The 24911-nt window shown below is 43.6% G+C and overlaps 1 protein-coding gene across 3 annotated transcripts; it reads left to right on the top strand.

Annotated features, from left to right (window-relative positions):
* The first annotated feature begins 690 nt into the window (after positions 1-690).
* On the top strand, positions 691-23713 carry LOC137324231 (cystatin-F-like). 3 transcript variants are annotated; one of them, XM_067988377.1, is made up of 4 exons: positions 691-755; positions 4496-4665; positions 7642-7758; positions 22754-23713. In XM_067988377.1, exons 1-4 carry the CDS (start codon positions 722-724, stop codon positions 22838-22840), a joined length of 408 nt encoding a protein of 135 aa, XP_067844478.1. In that variant the 5' UTR covers positions 691-721; the 3' UTR covers positions 22841-23713. The 3 variants fall into 3 exon arrangements, with proteins under 3 accessions (XP_067844478.1, XP_067844476.1, XP_067844477.1); XM_067988375.1 differs by having other exon boundaries at positions 704-815; XM_067988376.1 differs by having other exon boundaries at positions 704-815; positions 22631-22846.
* Positions 23714-24911: the final 1198 nt, after the last annotated feature.

Here is a 24911-nt window from a genome sequence, read left to right as displayed (position 1 = left end):
CTTGGTACCACCCTCCTGTCCAGAGCTATATTCCACTCTACTATTTGGCTTAGGACTTGGGAAGAAGGTGATTTCCTTGCTTGTACACTTTACGTTATACGATGGTTCCTTCAGCTGTGCAGGCGGCATGATGCTTCTGGGACCATAGGAACAAGAGGAGGCCATTCAGCCCCTTAAGCCTATTCCACCATTCAATTAGATCATGGCTGATCTGTACCTCATATTCTTTGATAAACTTACCTGATAGAAATCTTATCACTCTCAGTTTTTTGACCTAGCCTCAACAGCTTTTTGGGGGAACAGAGTTCCAGACTTCCACTACCCTTTGTGTGAAGAAGTGCTTCCTGACATCACCTCTGAACAGACTAGCTTTAATTTTAAAGTTATGCCCTCTTGTTCTGGACTCCCCCATCAGAGGAAATAGTTTCTCTCTCTCAAATCTCTTAGAATCTCTTACCCTATCAAATCCTTTAGTCATCTTAAACACCTCAATTAGATCGCCTCTTAATCTTCTATACACAAGGGAATACAAGCCTAATCTATGCAACACATAGTTTCTGAGCTACTGGGCCAGAAACCCACCAATGAGGTAGCCAGAATTTCAAAGTAAATCTTCCATTGGATAAAGCAGATGCTTGTAACCAAGAGACAACCAATGAGGGCAATGTTGTGAGTAACACTTCCTGATTTGGAATAAGAAGATCAAAAAGACAGAGGCAGAATGGTGTGTGGAGACAAGCCTGGCTACAGGATGGGTACAGTGTTGGGAGTGCTGCTTTCTGTGTTGTTGGCTTTTGGTCTGGTCCATTCAGACGGCAAGTAACTAATGTCTCTCGTTTTATCTTTAAATATTGGATGTTACTGACCTTTATGTGCAAGTGGCTATATTTGAATGTTGCAGATTGCATTCTGTGTAATAGTTGGAGGAGGTGGAGAGCAGCAGCTGTAGCAAGAACCAGAGGTGTCAGAGCACGAACTAAATGTGTTGCTCTCACTGAATCAGAGAGGATGTGGCTTCTGCCACTGCTCGTTAAAACTTATGTTATTTGGGAAGCTTTGTAACTGAAGTTTTTGTCAGTGGTGTCTGCTCAAAGCTCCAGCAGTCCCTATCCGTATGTTGTGTCTGCCCCACAATTCGCCTTCAGGGAGCTGAGCAGCAACTTTGCATCTAGTTTATTTGAAGCTTCTGGAAGCACTCAAAAAAACCATATTTTTAAAAAAAATGTTAAAACCCATTTTTCTGCTCTCAACCCCTCCCCCAACCAATAGTGTACCTGATATATGTTGGACTGTGCTACTATTTTACGCTTTGTAACTACACCATTATACATGCCCTTTCCTCGAGCATACGAAGTGTAATTTTCAGATGCCAACCTACAAAATCTGAAAAAGCTGATAGCCCCCAAAAAGTGGACAGCTCAAAAAAAACAAGGTACAACTGAAAGATAAGTCTCAACAAAGGCCCATAATCAAAGCCCATTGCTTCAAGATGACTGAATAAGTTCAATTCCTCTCAGTGGGTTTCAGGATTTTCTACTGGTGTTTGTTTTCTTCTACGCAAAGTGAAACCCAATAGCCTCGCATGTATAAAAAGAGACTTGCATTTATATGGCACCTTACACGACCTCAGGGCATCTCAAGGCTTCTTACAGCCAAAGAATGATTTTCATTCAAAATGAGAAAGGGTTCGATAGGGTGGATGTGAAGAAACTCTTTCCACTTGTGGGTGAGTCCAGAACAAGGGGGCATAACGTGGGCACTAACAGAGCAAACTTAGGAGGAATTTCTTTACACAGAGAGTGAGAATGTGGAACTTGCTGCCACATGGAGTAGTTGAAGCAGATAGCATTAATGCATTTATGGGGAGGCTTGATGCACACACGAGGGATACAGAGGCAGGGTGGGAAGAGGTAATTAGAGTGGGAGGAGGCTCGTGTGGAGTATTAACATCGACTTTGGGCAGTTGGTCCGAATAGCTTGTTTCTGTGCTGTAGATTCACTGTCTGATCAACAATGAGTTTGCAACTTCTATTATATGCTGTATGGTCTTACCTTCAACATACTCAGTAATCTGCCACCATATCCCTTGGTTTTCTTCTACTAAACCTCCTTCCTGTCATCACCACCACGTCAATTTGACACTGTGAAGATACTGTCCCTTTAATTGTGGCACAAGAATGTCCTAGTTCACTAGTGTTGCGGCATATACCTGAGCAGTGCATTTATTTTGATTTACACCCAAGTTGACCCATCCCTGTTTTTAATGAGAAACATTAATTTTAATCAAACCAATTTTTACACCTACAATAAAAGTGGGATGTTATCCTTTTTCCACCTCAGTGGTGTTTAACCTTCTGTTCCAGGAGTTGACCATTTAGACATTAATCTAGTAACAGCCAACAGAGATTTGATCAGTTTTATCATTCAATGCCACATTCTGAACTTGTGTCTAAACTCACGGCTGTAATGTGAACACTGTGGTCTTTGGCAGGAAGTGTACAAACTGTTCATCAACCAACCACTAGCTTTGGGTAATTCTACTGAGTGCTGCACGCTTCAGAAATTGTTTTGTCTGCTATGTATAGTTTGCAGAATTATATATTTTTTTAATTCACTAGCGCCATCTAGTTGAGGTTTTTTGCGGGCTTTCAGGGTTTCTCAACCTGTGTTTCTTCTCTCCCCTCCCCTCTACCCCACCCACCCCCCATACATTCCTGCAGGATTGTTGCACTGCATAATTTCCCCCTTTTATTACATTCAATTTACACCACAGAAACAGGCCGTAGGGCCCAACTGGTCTATGCCAGCGTTTATGCTCCACACGAGCATATGTTACAGAAGACTTCAAGGGGAGAGGGTTTCGTGGCATGGAGATTCCAGTCCTACGGAACCCAGCCCAATTACATTGCGGGATAGATTCCACGTGGAATTTTTCAGCACAGAAAGAGGCCATTCGTCCCATCGTGCTTGTGCCAGCTCTTTGAAAGAGCTATCCAATTAGTCCCACTCCCCTGCCCTTTCCCCATAACCCTGCAAAGTTTTCCTCTTCCAAGTATTCATCCAATTCTAGTTGAATTTGCTCTCACTGGAATAAGGATTTTTTGTAACATGAGACCACCGTCTCTTGTTAGTGCCCTCAGCTGAGGTACGGTTCTGTGAATGTCAGCAACCCTCCAGCAACTTACCCAAGTCTTCATCTGTGAGCGTAGGCAGTAAGTACCCGCAGGCTGTATGACCATAAGGGACTTCATTGCTGAGTCAGATCTTATGAGGAAACCTCACATTGACTGAATATTTTTCATGAATGACCAGTCAACTGCATGCAAGTCTTTCCTCATTTTTACCAACAGACATTATCAACCGTCGGATGCAACAACCTGAGCTATCTTACACTTTCCACAGTAAAAGTCACGTGTCACATGTTACTTAAAGGTTATCAACACCCCACAACTATATTACATACATAGAATGTATAGCACAGAAACAGGCCATTCTGCCCAACAGGTTCTTGCTGGTGTTTATGCTCCACACGAGCTTCCTCCCTCCCTACTTCATCTAACCCTATCAGCATATCCTTCCGTTCCTTTCTCCCTCATGTGTTTATCTAACTTCCTCTTAAATGCATCTATGTTAGTCACCTCAACTTCTCCTTGTGGAAGCAAGTTCCACATTCTAACCACTCTCTGGGTAAAGAAGTTTCTCCTGAATTCCCTATTGGTATTATTAGTGACTATCTTATATTTATGGCCCTTTGTTCTAGTCTCCGCAAGTGGAAACATCTTCTCTTCATCTACCCTATCAAACACTTTCTTAATCTTAAAGACATCTCAGTCACCCCTCAGTCTTCTCTTTTCTAGAGAAAAGAGCCCCAACCTGTTCAATCTTTCCTGATAGAGTGGGACTTTCTCCAAAGCCCTGCATATTTTTCTGTTTCAAGCATATACCTAATTCCCTTTTGAAAGTTACTATTGAATTTGCTCCCACCACTCTTTCAGGCAGTGCATTCCAGCTCATCATTACTCACTGCTTAAAAAAATTCTCCTCATCTCCCCCCTGGTTCTTTTGCCAATGATCTTAAATCTGTGTCCTCTGGTTACCGACCATCCTGCCAGCAAAAACAGTTTCTCCCTATCTACGCTCTCAAAACCCCTCATAATTTTGATCACATCAATTATATATTTTAATATTTTTAAATCTCCCCTTAAGCTTCTCTACATTGAGAACAATCCCAGCTTCTCTAGTCTCTCCATATAACTGAAGTCCCTCATTCCTGGTATCATTCTGGTAAATCTCCTCTGCAACATCTCCAAGGCCTTGTAAAAATTGTGCTCGGAGAAATGTCATGTGAATGTTCATCTACTAATATCTCCTATGTAAAATATCCAGGCTCAGGAATCTGATGCAGTGATAGCACAGCAGAAGTAACTGTTTCGCATTGCCTAGGCCTGTAGAACCTTCCCTACCTCACTCACTGCTGTTGTTTCTTGGGTTCCAGGTCTTTGGAGCACTACAAAGACTCCCATAGGTCCAGGATTTCCCAGAGATATTAACACGACCGACTCTGGTGTTCAAAATGCCACCCTAGTTGCAATCTATGGCTACAACAACCAAACAAATGACATCTTCCTGTTTAAAGTGCAGACGATACATAAAGCGCAGGTACAGGTAAGAAGGACCATGTCCAAGAGCTGTAGAACCGAGCGGCCTTCGATTCTTTCATCTCTAAACTGACCAGCAGTCCACATTCCAGAACAAGGACACACAATTCAGAGGTCCACAACCATTCCACAATGGCACAATTTAAAGAAGATTTGTAGTGAACTTGTTAGGGGGCCATATAGAATCAAACTTCACAGAAGGAGGCCATTTGGCCCATCGTGCCTGTGCCAGCTTTTTGAAAGAGCTATCCAATTAGTCCCACTCCCCTGCTCTTTCCCCATAGCCCTGCAAAGTTTTCCTCTTTAAGTGTATATCCACTTCCCTTTTGAAAGTTACTATTGGATCTGCTTCCACCACCCTTTCAGGCAATACATTCCAGATCATAACAACCTGCTGCGTAGAACAATTTATCCTCATCTCCCCCTGGCTGTTTTTGCCAATTACCTTAAATCTGTGTCCTCTGGTTATTTCCTGCCAGTGGAAACAGTTTCTCCCAAAAGCATATAAAATATATATATTTTATAATATTTAAAAATATGTGAACCAATTTCCTATGGCAGGTAGTATCTTTGTCCAGCACTGGGTTTTCCTATTGCTAGGCAGTATTGTATAGTAGATGCCAGCAAATGGGGGAGGAGGGAAATGATGAGAAATCCATTTCTGTGGATTACAACCTATTGAACCCTTCACTGGTCTGAATTGTGCTCCAATCCTGCGTATTGTACAAAAATAGAAAATGTTGGAAACACTCAACATCTGTGGAGGGAGAAACAGAATTAACATTTCAGGTGTGGGCACCCACTCTAAAATGGTTTTGATGAAGGGTCCACACCTGAACCATTAAAGTTGTCTGTTGTCTCCACAGATGATGACTGGCCTACTGCGTGCTTCTAGCATTTTCTGTTTTTGTTTGATTTCCATCATCTGCAGTATCTTGCTTTTTACCTATATTTGTACTGATTCCAGTAGTTGTATGTGAATACTCCAAAAGATGAGCATTATCTAATTTTTGTGTTATAAAATAGAGCTCTAGTATAATGAACACATTATCATAGAATCTTACAGCGCAGAAGGCGGCTATTTGGCACATCGTGCCTGTGCCAGCTCTTTGAAAGAGCTATCCAATTAGTCCTACTCCCCTGCTCTTTCTCCTGGAAATATTTCCTTTTCAAGTGTATATCCAATTCCCTTTTGAGAGTTACTGTTGAATCTGCTTCCACTGCCCTTTCAGGCAGTGCATTCCAGATCATAACAACTCGCTGCGTAAAAAAATTCTCATCTCCCCCTGATTCTTTTGCCAATTACCTTAAATCTGTGTCCTCTGGTTCCCGACCCTTCCACCAGTGGAAACAGTTTCTCCTTATTTAGTCTATCGAAACCCTTCATAATTTTGAACACCTCTATTAAATCTCCCCTTAACTTTCTCTGCTTTATGGAGAACAAACCCAGCTTCTCTAGTCTCTCCACATAACTCAAGTCCCTCATCCCTGGTATCATGACCCCACACCCTCTCCAAGGCCTTGACATCCTTCATAAAATGTGGTACCCAGAATTGGACACAATACTTTAGCTGAGGCCTAACTAGTGATTTATAAAGATTTAGCATAACTTCCTTTCTTTTATACACTGTGCCTTTATTTTTAAGCCAAGTGGGATCCCATATGTTTTTTCAACAGCTTTATCAACTTGTTCTGCCACCTTCAAAGATTTGTGTGTGTATATATACATTTTAACTTTTCTATAGTACCTGGAACAAGAGGTTATATGATGGAAAATCTCACTTATACATGAGTTTTTTGTGAAAAGTTACATGCAATTTTAAAAGCAATTGTGAGGAAACCTAATAATTGGAGGCAGCTCCATTTCAGACAGTTGGGAGTTTGAAAATGCCATTGTAAGTCACTGCGGGGAAGAGTTTTTTCCAGGGACGGATGCAGAATATAGGAACATAGGAACAGGAATAGGTCATTTAGCCCCTTGAGCCTGTTCCGCCATTCAATGAGATCATGGCTGATCTGTGACCTAACTCCATATACCTGCCGTAGCCCTATATCCCTTAATACCTTTGGTTAACAAAAATCTATCAATCTCAGATTTAAAATTAACAATTGAGTTAGCATCAACTGCCATTTGCTGAAGAGAGTTCCAAACTTCTACCACCCTTTGGGTGTAGAAGTGTTTCCTAACTTCACTCCTGAAAGTCCTGGCTCTAATTTTTAGGTTATGTCCCCTAGTCCTAGATTTCCTAACCAGCAGAAATAGTTTCTCTCTATCTACCCTATCAGTTCCCGTTAATGTCTTGAAAACATTGATCAAATCACCCCATAATCTTCCAAATTCCAGGGAATACAATCCTAGTTTGTGTAATCTCTCCTCGGAGTCCAGGTATCATTCTGGTAAATCTATGCTGCACTCCCTGCAAAACCAATATGTCCTTCTTAAGGTGCCATGCCCAGAACTGAACACAGTACTCCAGGTGTGGTCTAACCAGGGCTTTGCATAGCTGTAGCATAACTTCTACCCCTTTGTATTCTAGTCCTCTAGAGAAAAAGGCCAGCATTCCATTGCCTTTTTGATTATTTTCTGTACCTGTCCATGATATAAGTAGGATTGGAAGGGCGATGTGAGTGGACACCAGCTCCAAGATCTTTAATGTTCTGAATCAAACTGACAATGGCTTAGAGATGACTTCCTTTCTTTACCCCAGAGTTAAATGCTAGTTGGTCTCTTTTGTTAGAATATGAGATCAATTGCAAGTCAATTATAATAAAATGTCACAATTTAACTTCTGACTTTCTGCAGACAAATCCCAGGAATTTAAAAATATGATTTTTTTATACTTTAGAAGTAAGATGAGAATTTGCTGCTCTACAAGTTAATTCTACACTTTCCCATTCAGTTGTTTAAGAATAAACCCAGTCTATACAGCATGAGTAACTGTGCTCCAATGAGATATAAAAATGGACCTATTTTCTTTTAAAGGTTGTTGCCGGACTGAAATATTTTCTGTACGTTGATATTGGAAGAACAGTATGTCGTAAAGGAAAACCATATAACCTCAAATACTGCTCATTTCAAACACATGCTCCACTGAATAAGGTAAAACAACTCCTTTATTTGAACTTGTATTTCGAAGACTGTGCACGTGCCTGTACAACAGGGAATAAACTTTGTTCCCATTCTGTAACCATAACCATTCTCCTGTTGAAACATCAAAGTCTACACATAAAAAAACACATAAGCCTTTTAGGACCAGGAAAAGGCCAATAGGCCTAAGAAGCCTGTTTCTGTCCATTCCCAATGAATCTTGTAATTGTCAAGTGAGGGATCATTAACACTGGAAAATGAAACACTTTTCTCCATTTAAAGCACCCAGTGTTGGCACTGAGCTCTCCAAATCGGATGAGGTACTTTTAGATGTAGTATAGTTCTCTACTCTGCCCCAACAATTACCCTAACCCCAATCTCTACCGCACCAGTGTGACATATTCCATTTCCTACACCAGCCATCCAATGGTTTCGGAGTGAGATTACCAATTGGTGCCAAATTAGGGAGGAAGTTTTGTGCTGGAGGCTTTTTGCCTTTAAGCACTGGATCGAAACTATTCAAAAACATTTCACATAACACCTTTACAAAAAGAGACTTTAATTCCATCAATTTGGGCTGGATTCAAACCCTGGGCCTTGAAGTTGGAGTCCTGCCCTGTTTTGATAGGTTTGTGTGTTACTGTTGCAAGATTTATATAGGGATTAAAGTTCAGTAATTGGTGACTAAGTATTAACTTTGGCTAAATATCAGTAAATTAAACTAATTCAATAGCAAGTCTGAGGTAAAAAGCTTGGCGGCTGAGAGGATTTTAGTACTGGTGATTATGTCACTTATAACACAGGTTGTAACAAGGGCTAGTTAAATGTACTCGACCACAGGATCAATAAGATAAACGAGATAATAAGACAAGCAGTGGGATGCTTAACCTCACCTCCATGCAATTGTAGGCCAGTTAATTTAACGGGGGTAGGGGGGAGCATACTCAAGCATTTCATCTGCATCAAGAGCATAGAAGCATGAAAAGTAACCAACATGGTTTTAAAAGCAAATATGTTTGAATTCCTGAGGGACAACAATTAAGAAACAGGAGATAACCAATTGTTCTGGAATTTAGTTGGATTTTCAAAAATCATTTGATAACGGTCCAGAAATTAGCTTTGATCTTTAAAATAAGGCTCAAAATTAACAGCAGATGAGCTAGAGGATTGAAAACCACCTTGATGATAGAAAATAAAGTACTAAACGAATGGAGGAAGCTCTGTCTGGGAGGAGGTAGGAAGACCTGAGCTGCAGAAATATTGCAGGGGCTTGTTCTAGGTTCCTGTTTACGCTCTTCAAATCATATCAATCAAGATACTGCCAACTGGTGTTCTAAATGTTGTTGTTGATGCCAGATGTAAGAGAGATTGATGGGCATTCAAAGGGTTCTGAGCCAATTAAGCAGATTGACTAAGGAATGGCAGATGGTTCTTAATGTGGATAAATGCAAGGAAATATGTATTGGAACAGGAAACATGAGGACCAAATGAATGGATGGAATGTAGAAAAAAATGTGTTCAATTGTGACCATTTGCTAAAATTATCCAGTCTGTATGAAGCTGTTAACCAGGCCAGCCAAGTAAAAGAAAAAAGAAAGACTTGCACTTTTCACGACCTCAGGACGTCCTAAAGCGCTTTACAGCCAATGAAGTACTTATGATGCAGCTCAAAGCAACTGGCCTAGGTAACTGTAACTGTGAAATTCATGGGATTAAAGTTGCATATAAGAATACGAGTTGCAATTTTCATCACAAACCACCTAAAAGGGACATCAATGCATTATTATAGTTCAGAGAAGAGCAACGTGGATTATTCCGGAAGGTAGTTCTCTAAAGGTGCAGTTGAGAGGTTCTGATCAGGTACATCAGGGAAAAACTTTTCACTCTTGCATTGCTGCAAAGTCGTCCCCATTTACTGACCATATAGCTTTGGAGTTGGGTTTTGACCCGAGGGTAAGCAGAACAGTCCGAGAGCCCCCATCAGGAACAGGCCATCTCTCGCTGCTTAAATGGGACACCGAAGGGAATATAACTCCAGTCCAGTACTGAGCTGAATTTCAGGAGTGCTGGTGGGTCTGTTAGGCCTCTTGGCTGCTTCATAAACTATAGCAGAGCTTGTTCAAATTACATAGAATTTTACAGCACAGGAACGGGCCATTTGGCCCAACAGGTCTATGCCAGCGTTTATGCTCCACACGAGCCTCCTCCACCCTACTTCATTTCCCCCTATTGACCCTATTCCTTTCTCCAGATGTTCTGAGAAAGTGGGTGGTCCTTCCTTGCAATTCTGATACACTGCAAAATTTAACAGCCAGGAGTGCATTGCCTACAAACTTGGTGGGGGTGGAAATATGGAAGCACGCACGTTTAGAACTTTTCCCTACATAGATCGACGAGCAGGTCGCGATGTAAAGTGGATTCTGTCGCCCGCCAGTCTTGTAGCTACAGATCTGAAATCCGCTGCCTGGGTCATCAAAGAATTGTAGATAAGTTTGAGGGGGGCGAGGAAAGGTTGATTAGATCATAGAATTTTACAGGTGAGGAAGAAGTCATTCAGCTTGTGCCTGCTCTCCGAGCTATCCATCTCGTCCCAGTCCCCTGCCCTTATTCCATACCCTTTTAAATGTTTCTCCCCCTCACAAATTTCCTTTTTAAAAACCTATTATGGATTTTGCTTCCACCATTGTTTCTGGTAGGGCATTCCGTGTCCTAACAACACTCCATGTAAAAAAAAAAATCTCCTAACCTCTCCCTTTTTTCTTTTGATGATGTTCTTAAATTTATGCCCCCTGGTTACCAACTCAAGCATCAATGGAAAAAGTTTTTCCCTGATGTACCTGATCAGAACCTCTCAATTTTGAACACCTCTAAGACCTCCCCTTAATCTTCAATGCTGTAATGAAAAGAGCCCCACTTTCTCTAGTCTTTCCTTACAATTGAAGCTCTTCATCCTTAGTATCATCTTGGTGAATCTGTTATGCATCCTTTAAAATGCTTAGATATCCTTGGTATGAGAGCGGAATTGATTAAAGTGGACTGGGAAAATAGATTAAAGGGTAAGACGGTACATGAGCAGTGGTGTTCATTTAGGGAGTTATTTTACAACTTTCAAAATAAATATATTCCACTGAGGAAAAAAGGGTGTAAAAGAAATGACAGCCATCCGTGGCTAAGTAAAGAAATCAAGGATAGTATCCAACTAAAAACAAGGACATATAAGGTAGCCAAACTTAGTGGGAGGATAGAAGATTGGGAATTCTTCAAAAGACAGCAAAAAGTAACTAAAGGATTGATTAAGAAAGGGAAGTTAGATTATGAAAAGAAATTAGCAAAAAATATAAAAACAGATAGCAAGAGTTTCTATAGTTATATAAAAAGAAAAAGGGTGGCTAAGGCAAACATAGGTCCCTTAGAGGATGAGACCGGGAAATTAATGGTGGGAAACATGGAGATGGCAAAAATGCTGAACAAATATTTTGTTTCAGTCTTTACAGTAGAGGACACTAAGAATATCCCAACACTGGACAAACAGGGGACTCTCGGGGGGGAGGAGCTAAATACGATTAAAATCACTCAGGAGATGGTACTCAGTAAAATAATGGGACTCAAGGCGGATAAATCCCCTGGACCTGATGGCTTCCATCCTAGGGTCTTGAGGGAAGTGGCAGTAGGGATTGTGGATGCTTTGGTGATAGTTTTCCAAAATTCCCTGGACTCAGGAGAGGTCCCGGCAGATTGGAAAACTGCTAATGTAACACCGTTATTTAAAAAGGGTAGTAGGCAGAAGGCTGGAAATTATAGGCCAGTTAGCTTAACATCTGTGGTGGGTAAAATTTTGGAGTCTATTATTAAGGAGACAGTAACGGAACATTTAGATAAGCATAATTTAATAGGACAAAGTCAGCATGGCTTTATGAAGGGGAAGTCATGTCTGACAAATTTGCTTGAGTTCTTCGAGGATATAACGTATAGGGTGGATAAAGGGGAACCAGTGGACATAGTGTATTTAGACTTCCAGAAGGCATTCGACAAGGTGCAACATAAAAGATTATTACTTAAGATAAAAAATCACGGGATTGGGGGTAATATTCTGGCATGGGTGGAGGATTGGTTATCGAACAGGAAGCAGAGAGTTGGGATAAATGGTTCATTTTCGGACTGGCAACCAGTAACCAGTGGTGTTCCACAGGGGTCGGTGCTGGGTCCCCAACTCTTTACAATCTATATTAACGATTTGGAGGAGGGGACCGAGTGCAACATATCAAAATTTGCAGATGATACAAAGATGGGAGGGAAAGTAGAGAGTGAGGAGGACATAAAAAACCTGCAAGGGGATATAGACAGGCTGGGTGAGTGGGCGGAGATTTGGCAGATGCAATATATTGGAAAATGTGAGGTTATGCACTTTGGCAGGAAAAATCAGAGAGCAAGTTATTTTCTTAATGGCGAGAGACTGGAAAGTACTGCAGTACAAAGGGATCTGGGGGTCCTAGTGCAAGAAAATCAAAAAGTTGGTATGCAGGTGCAGCAGGTGATCAAGAAAGCCAACGGAATGTTGGCTTTTATTGCTAGGGGGATAGAATATAAAAACAAGGAGGTATTGCTGCAGTTATATAAGGTATTGGTGAGACCGCACCTGGAATACTGCATACAGTTTTGGTCTCCATACTTAAGAAAAGACATACTTGCTCTCGAGGCAGTACAAAGAAGGTTCACTCGGTTAATCCCGGGGATGAGGGGGCGGACATATGAGGAGAGGTTGAGTAGATTGGGACTCTACTCATTGGAGTTCAGAAGAATGAGAGGCGATCTTATTGAAACATATAAGATTGTGAAGGGTCTTGATCGGGTGGATGCAGTAAGGATGTTCCCAAAGATGGGTGAAACTAGAACTAGGGGGCATAATCTTAGAATAAGGGGCTGCTCTTTCAAAACTGAGATGAGGAGAAACTTCTTCACTCAGAGGGTGGTAGGTCTGTGGAATTTGCTGCCCCAGGAAGCTGTGGAAGCTACATCATTAGATAAATTTAAAACAGAAATGGACAGTTTCCTAGAAGTAAAGGGAATTAGGGGTTATGGGGAGCGGGCAGGAAATTGGATATGAAGCTGAGTTCGGATCGGTCAATGCCCTGTGGGTGGCGGAGAGGGCCCAGGGGCTATGTGGCCAGGTCCTGCTCCGACTTCTTGTGTTCTTTAGATTTGTGGTTGGGATCAGATCAGCCATGATCTTATTGAATGGCGGAGCAGGCTCGAGGGGCCGATTGGCCTACTCCTGCTCCAATTTCTTATGTTCTTATGTTCTTAAAGCAAGGTGCCCAAAGCTGGACACAATATGCTAATTATGGGCTAACTGATTATTTGTATGGGTTTAGAATTGCCTCTTTGGTCTTGTTCTCTATCCTCCTCCTGTTCATAGAACCAAGGATTCAGTATGTTTTTTTTTAGAAACAAACTCATCAACTTGTCCTCCTTTTAAAGATTTGTGTATCAGAGTCGCGATGTCTCTCTGCCCCTCTACTTTTAAAGTTTTACCATTTACCTTATTCTCCCTCCCAAAATTTTGATAAGGGTAGATAAGGAGAAACTTTTCATAGATGGGTGGATCAGTAACAAGAGGACACAGATTCAAGATAATTGGTAAAAAAGCTAGGGAGAGATAAGGAGAATTTTTTTTACTCAGCGATTTATGATCTGCCTGAAAGGGTGGTGGAAAGCAATTCAATAGTAACTTTCAAAAGGGAATTGAACATATATATATATATATATATATATATATATAGATATAACATACCAATAATAGTAGAAAATCAAGGGGCAAAGGAGAGGGAGGAACTAAAAACAATCACTATCTCTAGAGAAAAAGTACGAGGTAAACTAATGGGTCCAAAGGCTGACAAGTCCCCTGGACCTGATGGCTTGCATCGGAGGGTCTTAAAGGAAGTGGCTACAGAGACAGTGGATGCATTGGTTGTAATTGTCCAGAATTCACTAGATCTGGAAAGGTCCCAGCGGATTGGAAAACCGCAAACATAACACCCCGATTCAAGAAGGGAGTGAGACAGAAAGCAGGTAACTATAGACCAGTTAGCCTAACATCTGTCACTGGGAAAATGCTAGAATCCACTATTGAGGAAGTAATAGCAGGACATTTGGAGACTCATAATACAATCAAGGAGAGTCAACATGGTTTTATAAAGGGGAAATCATGTCTGACAAATTTATTAGAGTTCTTTGAGGAAGTAACGGGCATGGTGGATTTTTTTTTATTCGTTCATGGGATGTGGGCGTCGCTGGCGAGGCCGGCATTTATTGCCCATCCCTAATTGCCCTTCAGAAGGTGGTGGTGAGCCGCCTTCTTGAACCGCTGCAGTCCGTGTGGTGAAGGTTCTCCCACAGTGCTGTTAGGAAGGGAGTTCCAGGATTTTGACCCAGCGACAATGAAGGAACGGCGATATATTTCCAAGTCGGGATGGTGTGTAACTTGGAGGGGAACATGCAGGTGGTGGTGTTCCCATGTACCTGCTGCTCTTGTCCTTCTAGGTGGTAGAGGTTGCGGGTTTGGGAGGTGCTGTCGAAGAAGCCTTGACGAGTTGCTGCAGTGCATCCTGTGGATGGTACACACTGCAGCCACAGTGCGCCGGTGGTGAAGGGAGTGAATGTTTAGGGTGATGGATGGGGTGCCAATCAAGCGAGCTGCTTTGTCCTGGATGGTGTCAAGCTTCTTGAGTGTTGTTGGAGCTGCGCTCATCCAGGCAAGTGGAGAGTATTCCATCACACTCCTGACTTGTGCCTTGTAGATGGTGGAAAGGCTTTGGGGAGTCAGGAGGTGAGTCACTTGCCGCAGAATACCCAGCCTCTGACCTGCTCTTGTAGCCACAGTATTTATATGGCTGGTCCAGTTAAGTTTCTGGTCAATGGTGACCCCCAGGATGTTGATGGTAGGGGATTTGGCGATGGTAATGCTGTTGAATGTCAAGGGGAGGTGGATAGACTCTCTCTTGTTGGAGATGGTCATTGCCTGGCACTTATCTGGCGCGAATGTTACTTGCCACTTATGAGCCCAAGCCTGGATATTATCCAGGTCTTGCTGCATCCGGGCTCAGACTGCTTCATTATCTGAGGGGTTGCGAATGGAACTGAACACTGTGCAATCATCAGCAAACATCCCCATTTCTGACCTTATGATGGAGGGAAGGTCATTGATGAAGCAGCTGAAGATGGTTGGGCCTAGGACACTGTCTTGAGGAACTCCTGCAGCAATGTCCTGGGGCTGAGATGGTTGGCCACCAACAACCACTACCATTTTCCTTTGTGCTAGGTATGACTCCAGCCACTGGAGAGTTTTCCCCCTGATTCCCATTGACTTCAATTTTACTAGGGCTCCTTGGTGCCACACTTGGTCAAATGCTGCCTTGATTTCAAGGGCAGTCACTCTAACCACACCTCTGGAATTCAGCTCTTTTGTCCATGTTTGGACCAAGGCTGTAATGAGGTCTGGAGCAGAGTGGTCCTGGCGGAACCCAAACTGAGCATCGGTGAGCAGGTTATTGGTGAGTAAGTGCCGCTTGATAGCACTGTCCATGACACCTTCCATCACTTTGCTGATGATTGAGAGTAGACTGAGGGGGCCGTAATTGGCCGGATTAGATTTGTCCTGCTTTTTGTGGACAGGGCAATTTTCCACATTGTCGGGTAGATGCCAGTGTTGTAGCTGTACTGGAACAGCTTGGCTAGAGGCGCAGCTAGCTCTGGAGCACAAGTCTTCAGCAATACAGCTGGGATGTTGTCCAGGGGAGTTTACCTGTCTGTCCTATTGATGGGGAGTTTACCTGTCCGTCCTATTTTAGGAGTTTAACTGTGAGTTTACCTGTTACTGTTCTATTGATGGGGAGTTTGCCTGTCTGCCCAATAGATGGGCAGTTTAACTGTGATTTTACTTGTTACTGTTCTTTTGGTGGGGAGTTTACCTGTTTGTCCTGTTGTTGGGGAGTTTTCCTGTCTGTCCTATTGATAGGGAGTTTAACTCTCAGTTTACCTGTTACTGTTGTATTGATGGGGAGTTTAACTGTGAGTTTGCCTGTTACTGTTCTATTGATGGGGAGTTTACCTGTCTGTCCTATTGATGGGGAGTTTACCCGTCTGTCCTATTGATGGGGAATTTATCCGTCTGTCCTATTGATGGGGAGTTTACCCGTCTGTCCTATTGATGGGGAGTTTACCCGTCTGTCCTATTGATGGGGAGTTTACCCATCTGTACTATTGATGGGGAGTTTACCCGTCTGTCCTATTGATGGGGAATTTATCCATCTGTCCTGTTGATGGCGAATTTACCCATCTGTACTATTGATGGAGAATTTACCTGTCTGTCCTATTAATGGGGAATTTACCCGTCTGTCCTGGTGATGGCGAATTTACCCATCTGTTCTACTGATGGGGAATTTACCTGTCTGTCCTATTTGATGCGTTATGACTAGCACCAGGGATTAACTGCTTCCGCTATCGATGACATGCATGCGCGCACGAGCCCGGAGCGTGCTGAGCCGCGCATGCGAATTGGGAAACTGCCCTAGCTGCCGTTCACTGAAAGTGCGTACCGAAGGCCAAACGCAAAGTGTGCAGCTGATGCAGGTAGTTAGAAGGAGGGAGGAGAGCAGAGCCTGGAGGAAGGGGAGGGGGAAGGAGAAGCCTGGAGGGAGCAGAGCGCAAGGCGGGTAAAAGAAGGAGAATGTGGTCCGGGAGGCAAGAAATGGATCACATTCTCGTCCTCCCCCCGTTAGATCTGGATCACGGTGTCCTCCCCCCCCCCTCCCCCCCCCCCCCCCGTAGACCTGGATCACGTTCTCCTCCTCCCCGCCCCCCCCCCCCCCGTTAGACCTGGATCGCGTTCTCTTCCCCCCCCCCATTAGACCTGGATCACGTTCTCCTCCTCCCCACCCACCCCCGTTAGACCTGGATCGCGTTCTCTTCCCCCCCCCCCCCCCCCATTAGACCTGGATCACGTTCTCCTCCTCCCCACCCACCCCCGTTAGACCAGGATCATGTTCTCCTCCTCCCCCTCCCCCCCCTCTGTTAGACCTGGGTCATGTTCTCCTCCTCCCCCTCCCCCCCCTCTGTTAGACCAGGATCACGTTCTTCTCCTCCCCCTCCCCCCCCCCCCTCTGTTAGACCAGGATCACGTTCTTCTCCTCCCCCTCCCCCCCCCTCTGTTAGACCAGGATCATGTTCTCCTCCTCCCCCTCCCCCCCCCCTCTGTTAGACCAGGATCACGTTCTTCTCCTCCTCCTCCCCCCCCTCTGTTAGACCAGGATCACGTTCTTCTCCCCGCCCCGTTAGACCTGGATCGCGTTCTCTTCCCCGCCCCGTTGGACCTGGATCGCGTTCTCCTCCGCCCATTAGACCTGGGTCATGTTCTCTTCCTCCCCCACCCCCCGCCCTCCGCCCCCCGCCCCCATTAGACCTGGGTCACGATATTGAGCATGAAAGGCAACGGAAAGCTCAGCGGATGTGCGGCAAGTGACGTCATCAGATACAGTGTCATGAATCACTTTTTAACGTAAAATGTGACCCCCCCCTCCTCCCCACCCCACTTTCTACCCAATAAACATGAAAACAATCCATGACACACACACAATGCCCCATCAGTCACCGCAACTCTCTCCCAGAGTGTTCGGTTTGATAGAGTGATTCGTGACAGTGTGCGTGTTTCAGGTTCTCCATCGACACGTGACATCCACCTGTGCATGTGCCGGGCCACCCAATGACATAATTCAGCGCATGCTAAAAAGCTATGGCTCCGCTAGTGACGTCACTTCTAATTACATCACCCTCACCCGTTCTTGTTGAATGAAATGCACCCTCACTAAACCAACCTGCAGTTCAAATTATGTCAGTTAATGCTGTAGATTTGTCAAGTTCAGCCTCAGAGAAATGGTAACAGCACCCAGCATATTCTTGCATTGCCCGTTCATGGGGCTACATATTTGAAATGGCCCAAAAGTCAGTTGCTGGGTTGGCCTCGTGCGGAGTGTTTTCAGAGTCAAAGGGAGGTCGGAGGCTGCTCATTGTGGAGGCCTCACTCCTCCAGCAGACCGGGGAGTTTTGTTTGAGTTTTTACAGATCATGCTGATAGCACTGGATGAGAGACTGTTAACAAAAATGAGAGCACTTGGAATTTGGAGGCAACCTATTGGCTCGGATAGGGAATTGGTTAGTAGGTAGTTAGTAATATGTACTCAAATTGGCAGGATGTGACTTGTGGTGGCCCACAGTGATCTGAACTGGGGCCATGGCTTTTCACTGTATTTATAAATGACTTGAATGAAGGAATAGCTGTATATCTAAGTTTGCTGATGACACTAAGTTAAGTGGCACACTGAATAGTGTAGATGGGAGCAGAAAGTTGCAAAGGGACATTGATAGATTATGTGAGTGCAAAACTTTGGCAGATGGGAGTTCAGTGTGGGAAAATGTTAAGTCATCCACTTTGGACCTAAGAAAGATACATCAGAGTATTTTCTAAATGGTGAGGTGGTAGAGGTCGCGGGTTTGGGAGGTGCTGTCGAAGAAGCCTTAGCGAGTTGCTGCAGTGCATCCTGTGGATGGTACACACTGCAGCCACTGTGCGCCGGTGGTGAAGGGAGTGAATGTTTAGGGTGGTGGATGGGGTGCCAATCAAGCGGGCTGCTTTGTCCTGGATGGTGTCGAGCTTCTTGAGTGTTGTTGGAGCTGCACTCATCCAAGCAAGTGGAGAGTATTCCATCACACTCCTGACTTGTGCCTTGTAGATGGTGGAAAGGCTTTGGGGAGTCAGGAAATGAGTCACTCACTGCAGAATACCCAGCCTGTGACCTGCTCTTGTAGCCACAGTATTTATATGGCTGGTCCAGTTAAGTTTCTGGTCAATGGTGACCCCCAGGATGTTGATGGTGGGGGATTCGGCGATGGTAATGTCGTTGAATGTCAAGGAGAGGTGGTTAGACGCTCTCTTGTTGGAGATGGTCATTGCCTGGCACTTGTCTGGCGCGAATGTTACTTGCCACTTATGAGCCCAAGCCTGGATGTTGTCCAGGTCTTGCTGCATGCGGGCTCAGACTGCTTCATTATTTGAGGGGTTGCGAATGGAACTGAACACTGGGCAATCATGAACGAACATCTCCATTTCTGACCTTATGATGGAGGGAAGGTCATTGATAAAGCAGCTGAAGATGGTTGGGCCTAGGACACTGCCCTGAGGAACTCCTGCAGCAAGATAAGAGCTCATGGTGTTGGGTGTAATATACTGGCATGGATAGAGGATGGGCTAACTAACAGAAAACAAAGAGTCGGGATAAAAGGGTAATTTTCAAAATGGCAATCTGTAACTAGTGGGGTGCCGCAGGGATCAGTGCTGGGACCTCAACTATTTACACTATATATCAATGACTTGGATGAAGGAACAGAGTGTCTTGTGGCCAAATTTGCTGATGCTACAAAGATAGGTGGAAAAGAAAGTTGCGACGAGAACACGAAGTGTCTGCAAAGGGATATTGACAGGTGGGCAAATGGGCAAAAATTTGGCAGATGGAATATAATGTGGGAAAATGTGAAGTCATCCAATTTGGGAGGAAAAATAAAAAAACAAAATATTATTTGAATGTAGAAATACTACAAAATGCTGCGGTACAGAGGGATCTGGGTGTCCTCGTACATGAAACACAAAAAGTCAACATACAGTGCAGCAGGTAATCCGGAAAGCAAACGGAATATTGGCCTTTATTTCTAGGGGGATGGAGTATAAAAGCAGGGATGTCATGCCACACCTGGAGTACTACGTACAGTTCTGGTGCCCTTATTTAAGGAAGGACATACTTGCATTGGAGGCAGTTCAGAGAAGGCTCACTAAGTTGATTCCGGGTATGGAAGGGTTGTCTTATGAGGAAAGATTGAAAAGGTTGGGCCCATACTCATTGGAGTTTAGATGAGAGGAGATCTTATTGAAACATATAAGATTCTGAGGGGACTCGATAGGGTAGATGCTGAGAGGATGTTATCTCTCATGGGGGAATCTAAAACTAGGGGACATAGTCTCAGAATAAAGGGTCACCCGTTTAAGACGGAAATGAGGAGGAATTTCTTCTCCCAGAGGGTCGTGAATCTTTGGAATTCTTTACCCCAAAAAGCTGTGGAGGCTGAGTCATTGAATACATTCAAGGCTGAGTTAGACAAATTTTTGATCAGCAAGGGAGTCAAAGGATATGGGGAAAGGGCGGGAAAGTGGAGTTGAGGTAAAAATTAGATGAGCCATGATCTCACTAAATGGTGGAGCAGGCTCGAGGGGCCGAATGGCCTACTCCTGCTCCTATAACATGGTTACATTCCATATCCAATTAGAGGGTGAGAAGGTTGGTTCTCAAACAAGCGTACTGAGCTTGAATAAAGGAGACTATGATGGTATGAGAGCGGAATTGATTAAAGTGGACTGGGAAAATAGATTAAAGGGTAAGACGGTACATGAACAGTGGTGTTCATTTAAGGAGTTATTCTACAACTTTCAAAAAATATATATTCCACTGAGGAAAAAAGGGTGCAAAAGAAATGACAGCCATCCGTGGCTAAGTAAAGAAATTAAGGATAGTATCCGACTAAAAACAAGGACATATAAGGTAGCCAAACTTAGTGGGAGGATAGAAGATTGGGAATTCTTCAAAAGACAGCAAAAAGTAACGAAAGGATTGATTAAGAAAGGGAAGATAGATTATGAAAATAAATTAGCAAAAAATATAAAAACAGATAGCAAGAGTTTCTACAGTTATATAAAAAGAAAAAGGGTGGCTAAGGCAAACGTCGGTCCCTTAGAGGATGAGACCGGGAAATTAATGGTGGGAAACATGGAGATGGCAAAAATGCTGAACAAATATTTTGTTTCAGTCTTTACAGTAGAGAACACTAAGAATATCCCAACAGTGGACAAACGGGGGGCTCCAGGGGGCGAGGAGCTAAATACGATTAAAATCACTAAGGAATTGGTACTCAGTAAATTAATGGGACTCAAGGCGGATAAATCCCCTGGACCTGATGGCTTACATCCCAGGGTCTTGAGGGAAGTGGCAGAAGGGATTGTGGATGCTTTGGTAATAATTTTCCAAAATTCTCTGGACTCGGCAAAGGTCCCGGCAGATTGGAAAACTGCTAATGTAACACCGTTATTTAAAAAGGGTATTAGGCAGAAGGCTGGAAATTATAGACCAGTTAGCCTAACATCTGTGGTGGGTAAAATTTTGGAGTCTATTATTAAGGAGACAGTAGCGGAACATTTGGATAAACATAATTTAATAGGACAAAGTCAGCATGGCTTTACGAAGGGGAAGTCATGTCTGACAAATTTGCTTGAGTTCTTTGAGGATATAACGTACAAAGTGGATAAAGGGGAACCAGTGGAAGTAGTGTATTTAGACTTCCAGAAGGCATTCGACAAGGTGCCACATAAAAGATTATTGCTCAAGATAAAGAATCACTGGATTGGGGGTAATATTCTGGCATGGGTGGAGGATTGGTTATCTAACAGGAAGCAGAGAGTTGGGATAAATGGTACATTCTTGGACTGGCAACCAGTAGTCAGTGGTGTTCCGCAGGGGTCGGTGCTGGGTCCCCAACTCTTTACAATCTATATTAACGATTTGGAGGAGGGGACTGAGTGTAACATATCAAAGTTTGCAGATGATACAAAGATGGGAGGGAAAGTAGAGAGTGAGGAGGACATAAAAAACCTACAAGGGGATATAGACAGGCTGGGTGAGTGGGCGGGGATTTGGCAGATGCAATACAATATTGGAAAATGTGAGGTTATGCACTTTGGCAGGAAAAATCGGAGAGCAAGTTATTATCTCAATGGCGAGAAACTGGAAAGTACTGCAGTACAAAGGGATCTGGGGGTCCTAGTGCAAGAAAATCAAAAGGTTAGTATGCAGGTGCAGCAGGTGATCAAGAAGGCCAACGGAATGTTGGCTTTTATTGCTCGGGGGATAGAATATAAAAACAGGGAAGTATTGCTGCAGTTATATAAGGTATTAGTGAGACCGCACCTGGAATACTGCATACAGTTTTGGTGTCCATACTTAAGAAAAGACATACTTGCTCTCGAGGCAGTAGAAAGAAGGTTCACTCGGTTAATCCCGGGGATGAGGGGGCGGACATATGAGGAGAGGTTGAGTAGATTGGGACTCTACTCATTGGAGTTCAGAAGAATGAGAGGCTATCTTATTGAAACATATAAGATTGTGAAGGGGCTTGATCGGGTGGATGCGGTAAGGATGTTCCCAAGGATGGGTGAAACTAGAACTAGGGGGCATAATCTTAGAATAAGGGGCTGCTCTTTCAAAACTGAGATGAGGAGAAACTTCTTCACTCAGAGGGTGGTAGGTCTGTGGAATTTGCTGCCCCAGGAAGTTGTGGAAGCTACATCATTAAATAAATTTAAAACAGAAATAGACAGTTTCCTAGAAGTAAAGGGAATTAGGGGTTATGGGGAGCAGGCAGGAAATTGGACATGATTTTAGATTTGAGGTTAGGACCAGATCAGCCATGATCTTATTGAATGGCGGAGCAGGCTCGAGGGGCCGATTGGCCTACTCCTGCTCCTATTTCTTATGTTCTTATCTCTTATGATCTACTTGAAAAGGAAAAATTTGCAGAGCTATGGGGAGAGCAGGAGAGTGGGACTACTTGAATTGGTCTTTTGAAGAGCCTGCAGAGGCACTATAGGCCAAATGGCCTATTTCCATGCTGTACGATTCTATGAATAGCAAGTTTCTGTAAAATGGATGTTTTATAATTTCATTCCAAGACAGCTTGTTGCCGTTTCTCTTTCCCCCTCCCTCCCACTAACCTTTTACTTCTCTCTTTTCAGACATTGGCTTGTTTTTTTGAAGTCTGGGTTACTTCTTGGAAACAGATTTCGAAAGTGATTGCTGTAAACTGCCATTAAAACTTTTGGGTCCTTTTTTCTCTCCCCTGGCCCACTACTTCTCAGGCTTTCCAGAGCGGCAGAAACGCTCTCCTGTGTCGCACTTTCCGTTTGCTGTCAGAAGTGTGCATTGTTGGAGAGAAGATCCAGTAGAATTCAGGAAGAACTCCTCCTCATCTAGAAGTGACTACGTTTTATACTCTGGAGATTACTGCTGTATCGGCAGATGTGTACTCAGTGTTTGCAATGGCATTCCTCTCTTCAATGACATCAACCATCTTATTTCAAATGGGTTAATAGCAGTATTAAAATAAAAAAGACTGCATTTAGAAAGCACCTTTTATGACCTCAGGATGTCCCAAAGCACTTTTCAGCCAATTAAGTACTTTTTTTTAAGTGTAGCCGCTGTTGTACTGTAGGTAATGCGGCAGCCAATTTGCGCACTGCAATATCCCACAAACAGCGATGCGATAATGACCAGATAATCTGTTTGTGATGTTGGTTGAGGGATAGATGTTGGTTGAGGGATAAATATTGGCTAGGACATCGTGGAGAACTCCCCTGCACTTCTTCAAAATAGTACCATGGGATCTTTCACGTCCATCTGAGGGCAGACGGGGCTTCGGTTTAATGTCAATCCAAAGACAGCACCTCCGAAAGTGCAGCACTCCCTCAGTAAGTAGCACATTGGGCATATCAGCCTGGATTATGTGCTCAAGTCCCTGGAGTGGGATATGAACCCACAACTTTCTGACAGAAGCGTGTTACCTGTTGAGCCACAGCTGACAGTCGACAAAGGACTATCACATGCACATTCAGCTGCTAATGTCATCCAGCAGTAACCACCAGTCTCGTAAGTACTGTTCCCAAGGTCAATCTATGGATATATTGGCTCCAGTTCTGTGTGTTGGTCAGCTCACACTTTTCCACCCATTCAAGCAAACGGAAGGAGATTGGCAAGCTAGAAAACCCCAGCCAGACTCAAAAAAAAAAGGGGTAGATACTCATCTTGGGCCGTAGTACAAAGCAGGCAGAATCAAATCGGCCACCCGTTATACGCCCCCACCCCATCTCAAGTTCTGTTGACTTCGAATATTGGGTGGGGGCATGTAACAGGCGGCCGATTAGATACTGCCTGCTTTGTACTACCACCCATGACGAGTTTCTACCCCAGAAAATGCTGAAAATGCACAAGTCAACCAGCATCTTTAAAGGGATAGGTACACACCTCAGCATTGGTCAGCCTTTTCTCTTACCCAGTGCTGACTGGTCTGGGTATGCTCAATAATTTTGGGTATAGTCTCTTGTACTGCCGTTTGTATAGTGTTCAAACGTGGTTAAAATTACAAAAGGCCATTAAGTTATTCATAGGGTATCAGCCTTGGCTCAGTGGTAGCACTCTCACCTGTGTCAGAAGGTTGTGAGTTCAAGTCACACTCCAGAGACTTGAGCACAAAATCCAGACCAACACTCCAGTTCAGAACAGAGGAAGTACTGCATTGGCGGAGGTGCCGTCTTTCAGATGAGTCATTAAATCGAGGCCCGGTCTGGCTTCTCAGGTGGACGTAAAAGATTCCATGGCACCATTTTGAAGAAGTGCAAGGGAGCTCTACCCTATGTCCTGGCCAATAGTTACTGCTCAATCAACATCATTAAAACACATTATCTGGTCATTATCACGTTGCAGTTTGTGAGAGCTTGCTGTGTGCAAATTGGCTGTCGCGTCCGTACATTACATCAGTGAATACACTTCAAAAGTACTTAATTTGTTGTAAAGTGCTTTGGGACGTCCTGAGGTCGTGAAATCAGCTGTATAAATGCAAGTTCTTTCTTTATAATTAAAGCTGGAATTAGTGATTATAGTTGAGTGTTTCTCTCCTGAAAAGCTGTTGGCTTGGGTCTGCAAAGAGCTGTTCTCAATTTCTTTCAAGACCTGAACTATGGATATTCTTGCACTTATTCAGAAGAAACTAGTGAGTCAAATGTGTATTTTTTTCAGCTGTGTTTTATACTGCCACCACAATTGTAGAATAGGTTTAATTATAAATCCATTAAAGGCTGACTCACTGTAGTGTCGTTTGAATACAATCACTGAACAGTAAATCGAGCTTTATGTTACTGAAGCACAGAAATGCACCCCTTTCCAGTGATGAATCTTTAAGTAGTGATTCTGGGATACTGCACTCGCAGGGAGTACATCTTGGGGAATCACAGCCACCCAGCC

Source organism: Heptranchias perlo, chromosome 8 (assembly GCF_035084215.1).
Source record: "Heptranchias perlo isolate sHepPer1 chromosome 8, sHepPer1.hap1, whole genome shotgun sequence".
NCBI classification, from domain to species: Eukaryota; Metazoa; Chordata; class Chondrichthyes; order Hexanchiformes; family Hexanchidae; genus Heptranchias; species Heptranchias perlo.
Note: the sequence above shows the minus strand (reverse complement) of the source record. Positions and strands in the feature narration are given on the sequence as shown.

Coding starts and splice junctions, on each gene's coding strand:
- LOC137324231 (XM_067988375.1), top strand. CDS start 722: ATGGTGTGTGGAGACAAGCCTGGCTACAGGATGGGTACAGTGTTGGGA. Junction 816..4,495: donor TGGTCTGGTCCATTCAGACG/GCAAGTAACTAA, acceptor CTTGGGTTCCAG/GTCTTTGGAGCACTACAAAG. Junction 7,759..22,753: donor CACATGCTCCACTGAATAAG/GTAAAACAACTC, acceptor ACTACTTCTCAG/GCTTTCCAGAGCGGCAGAAA.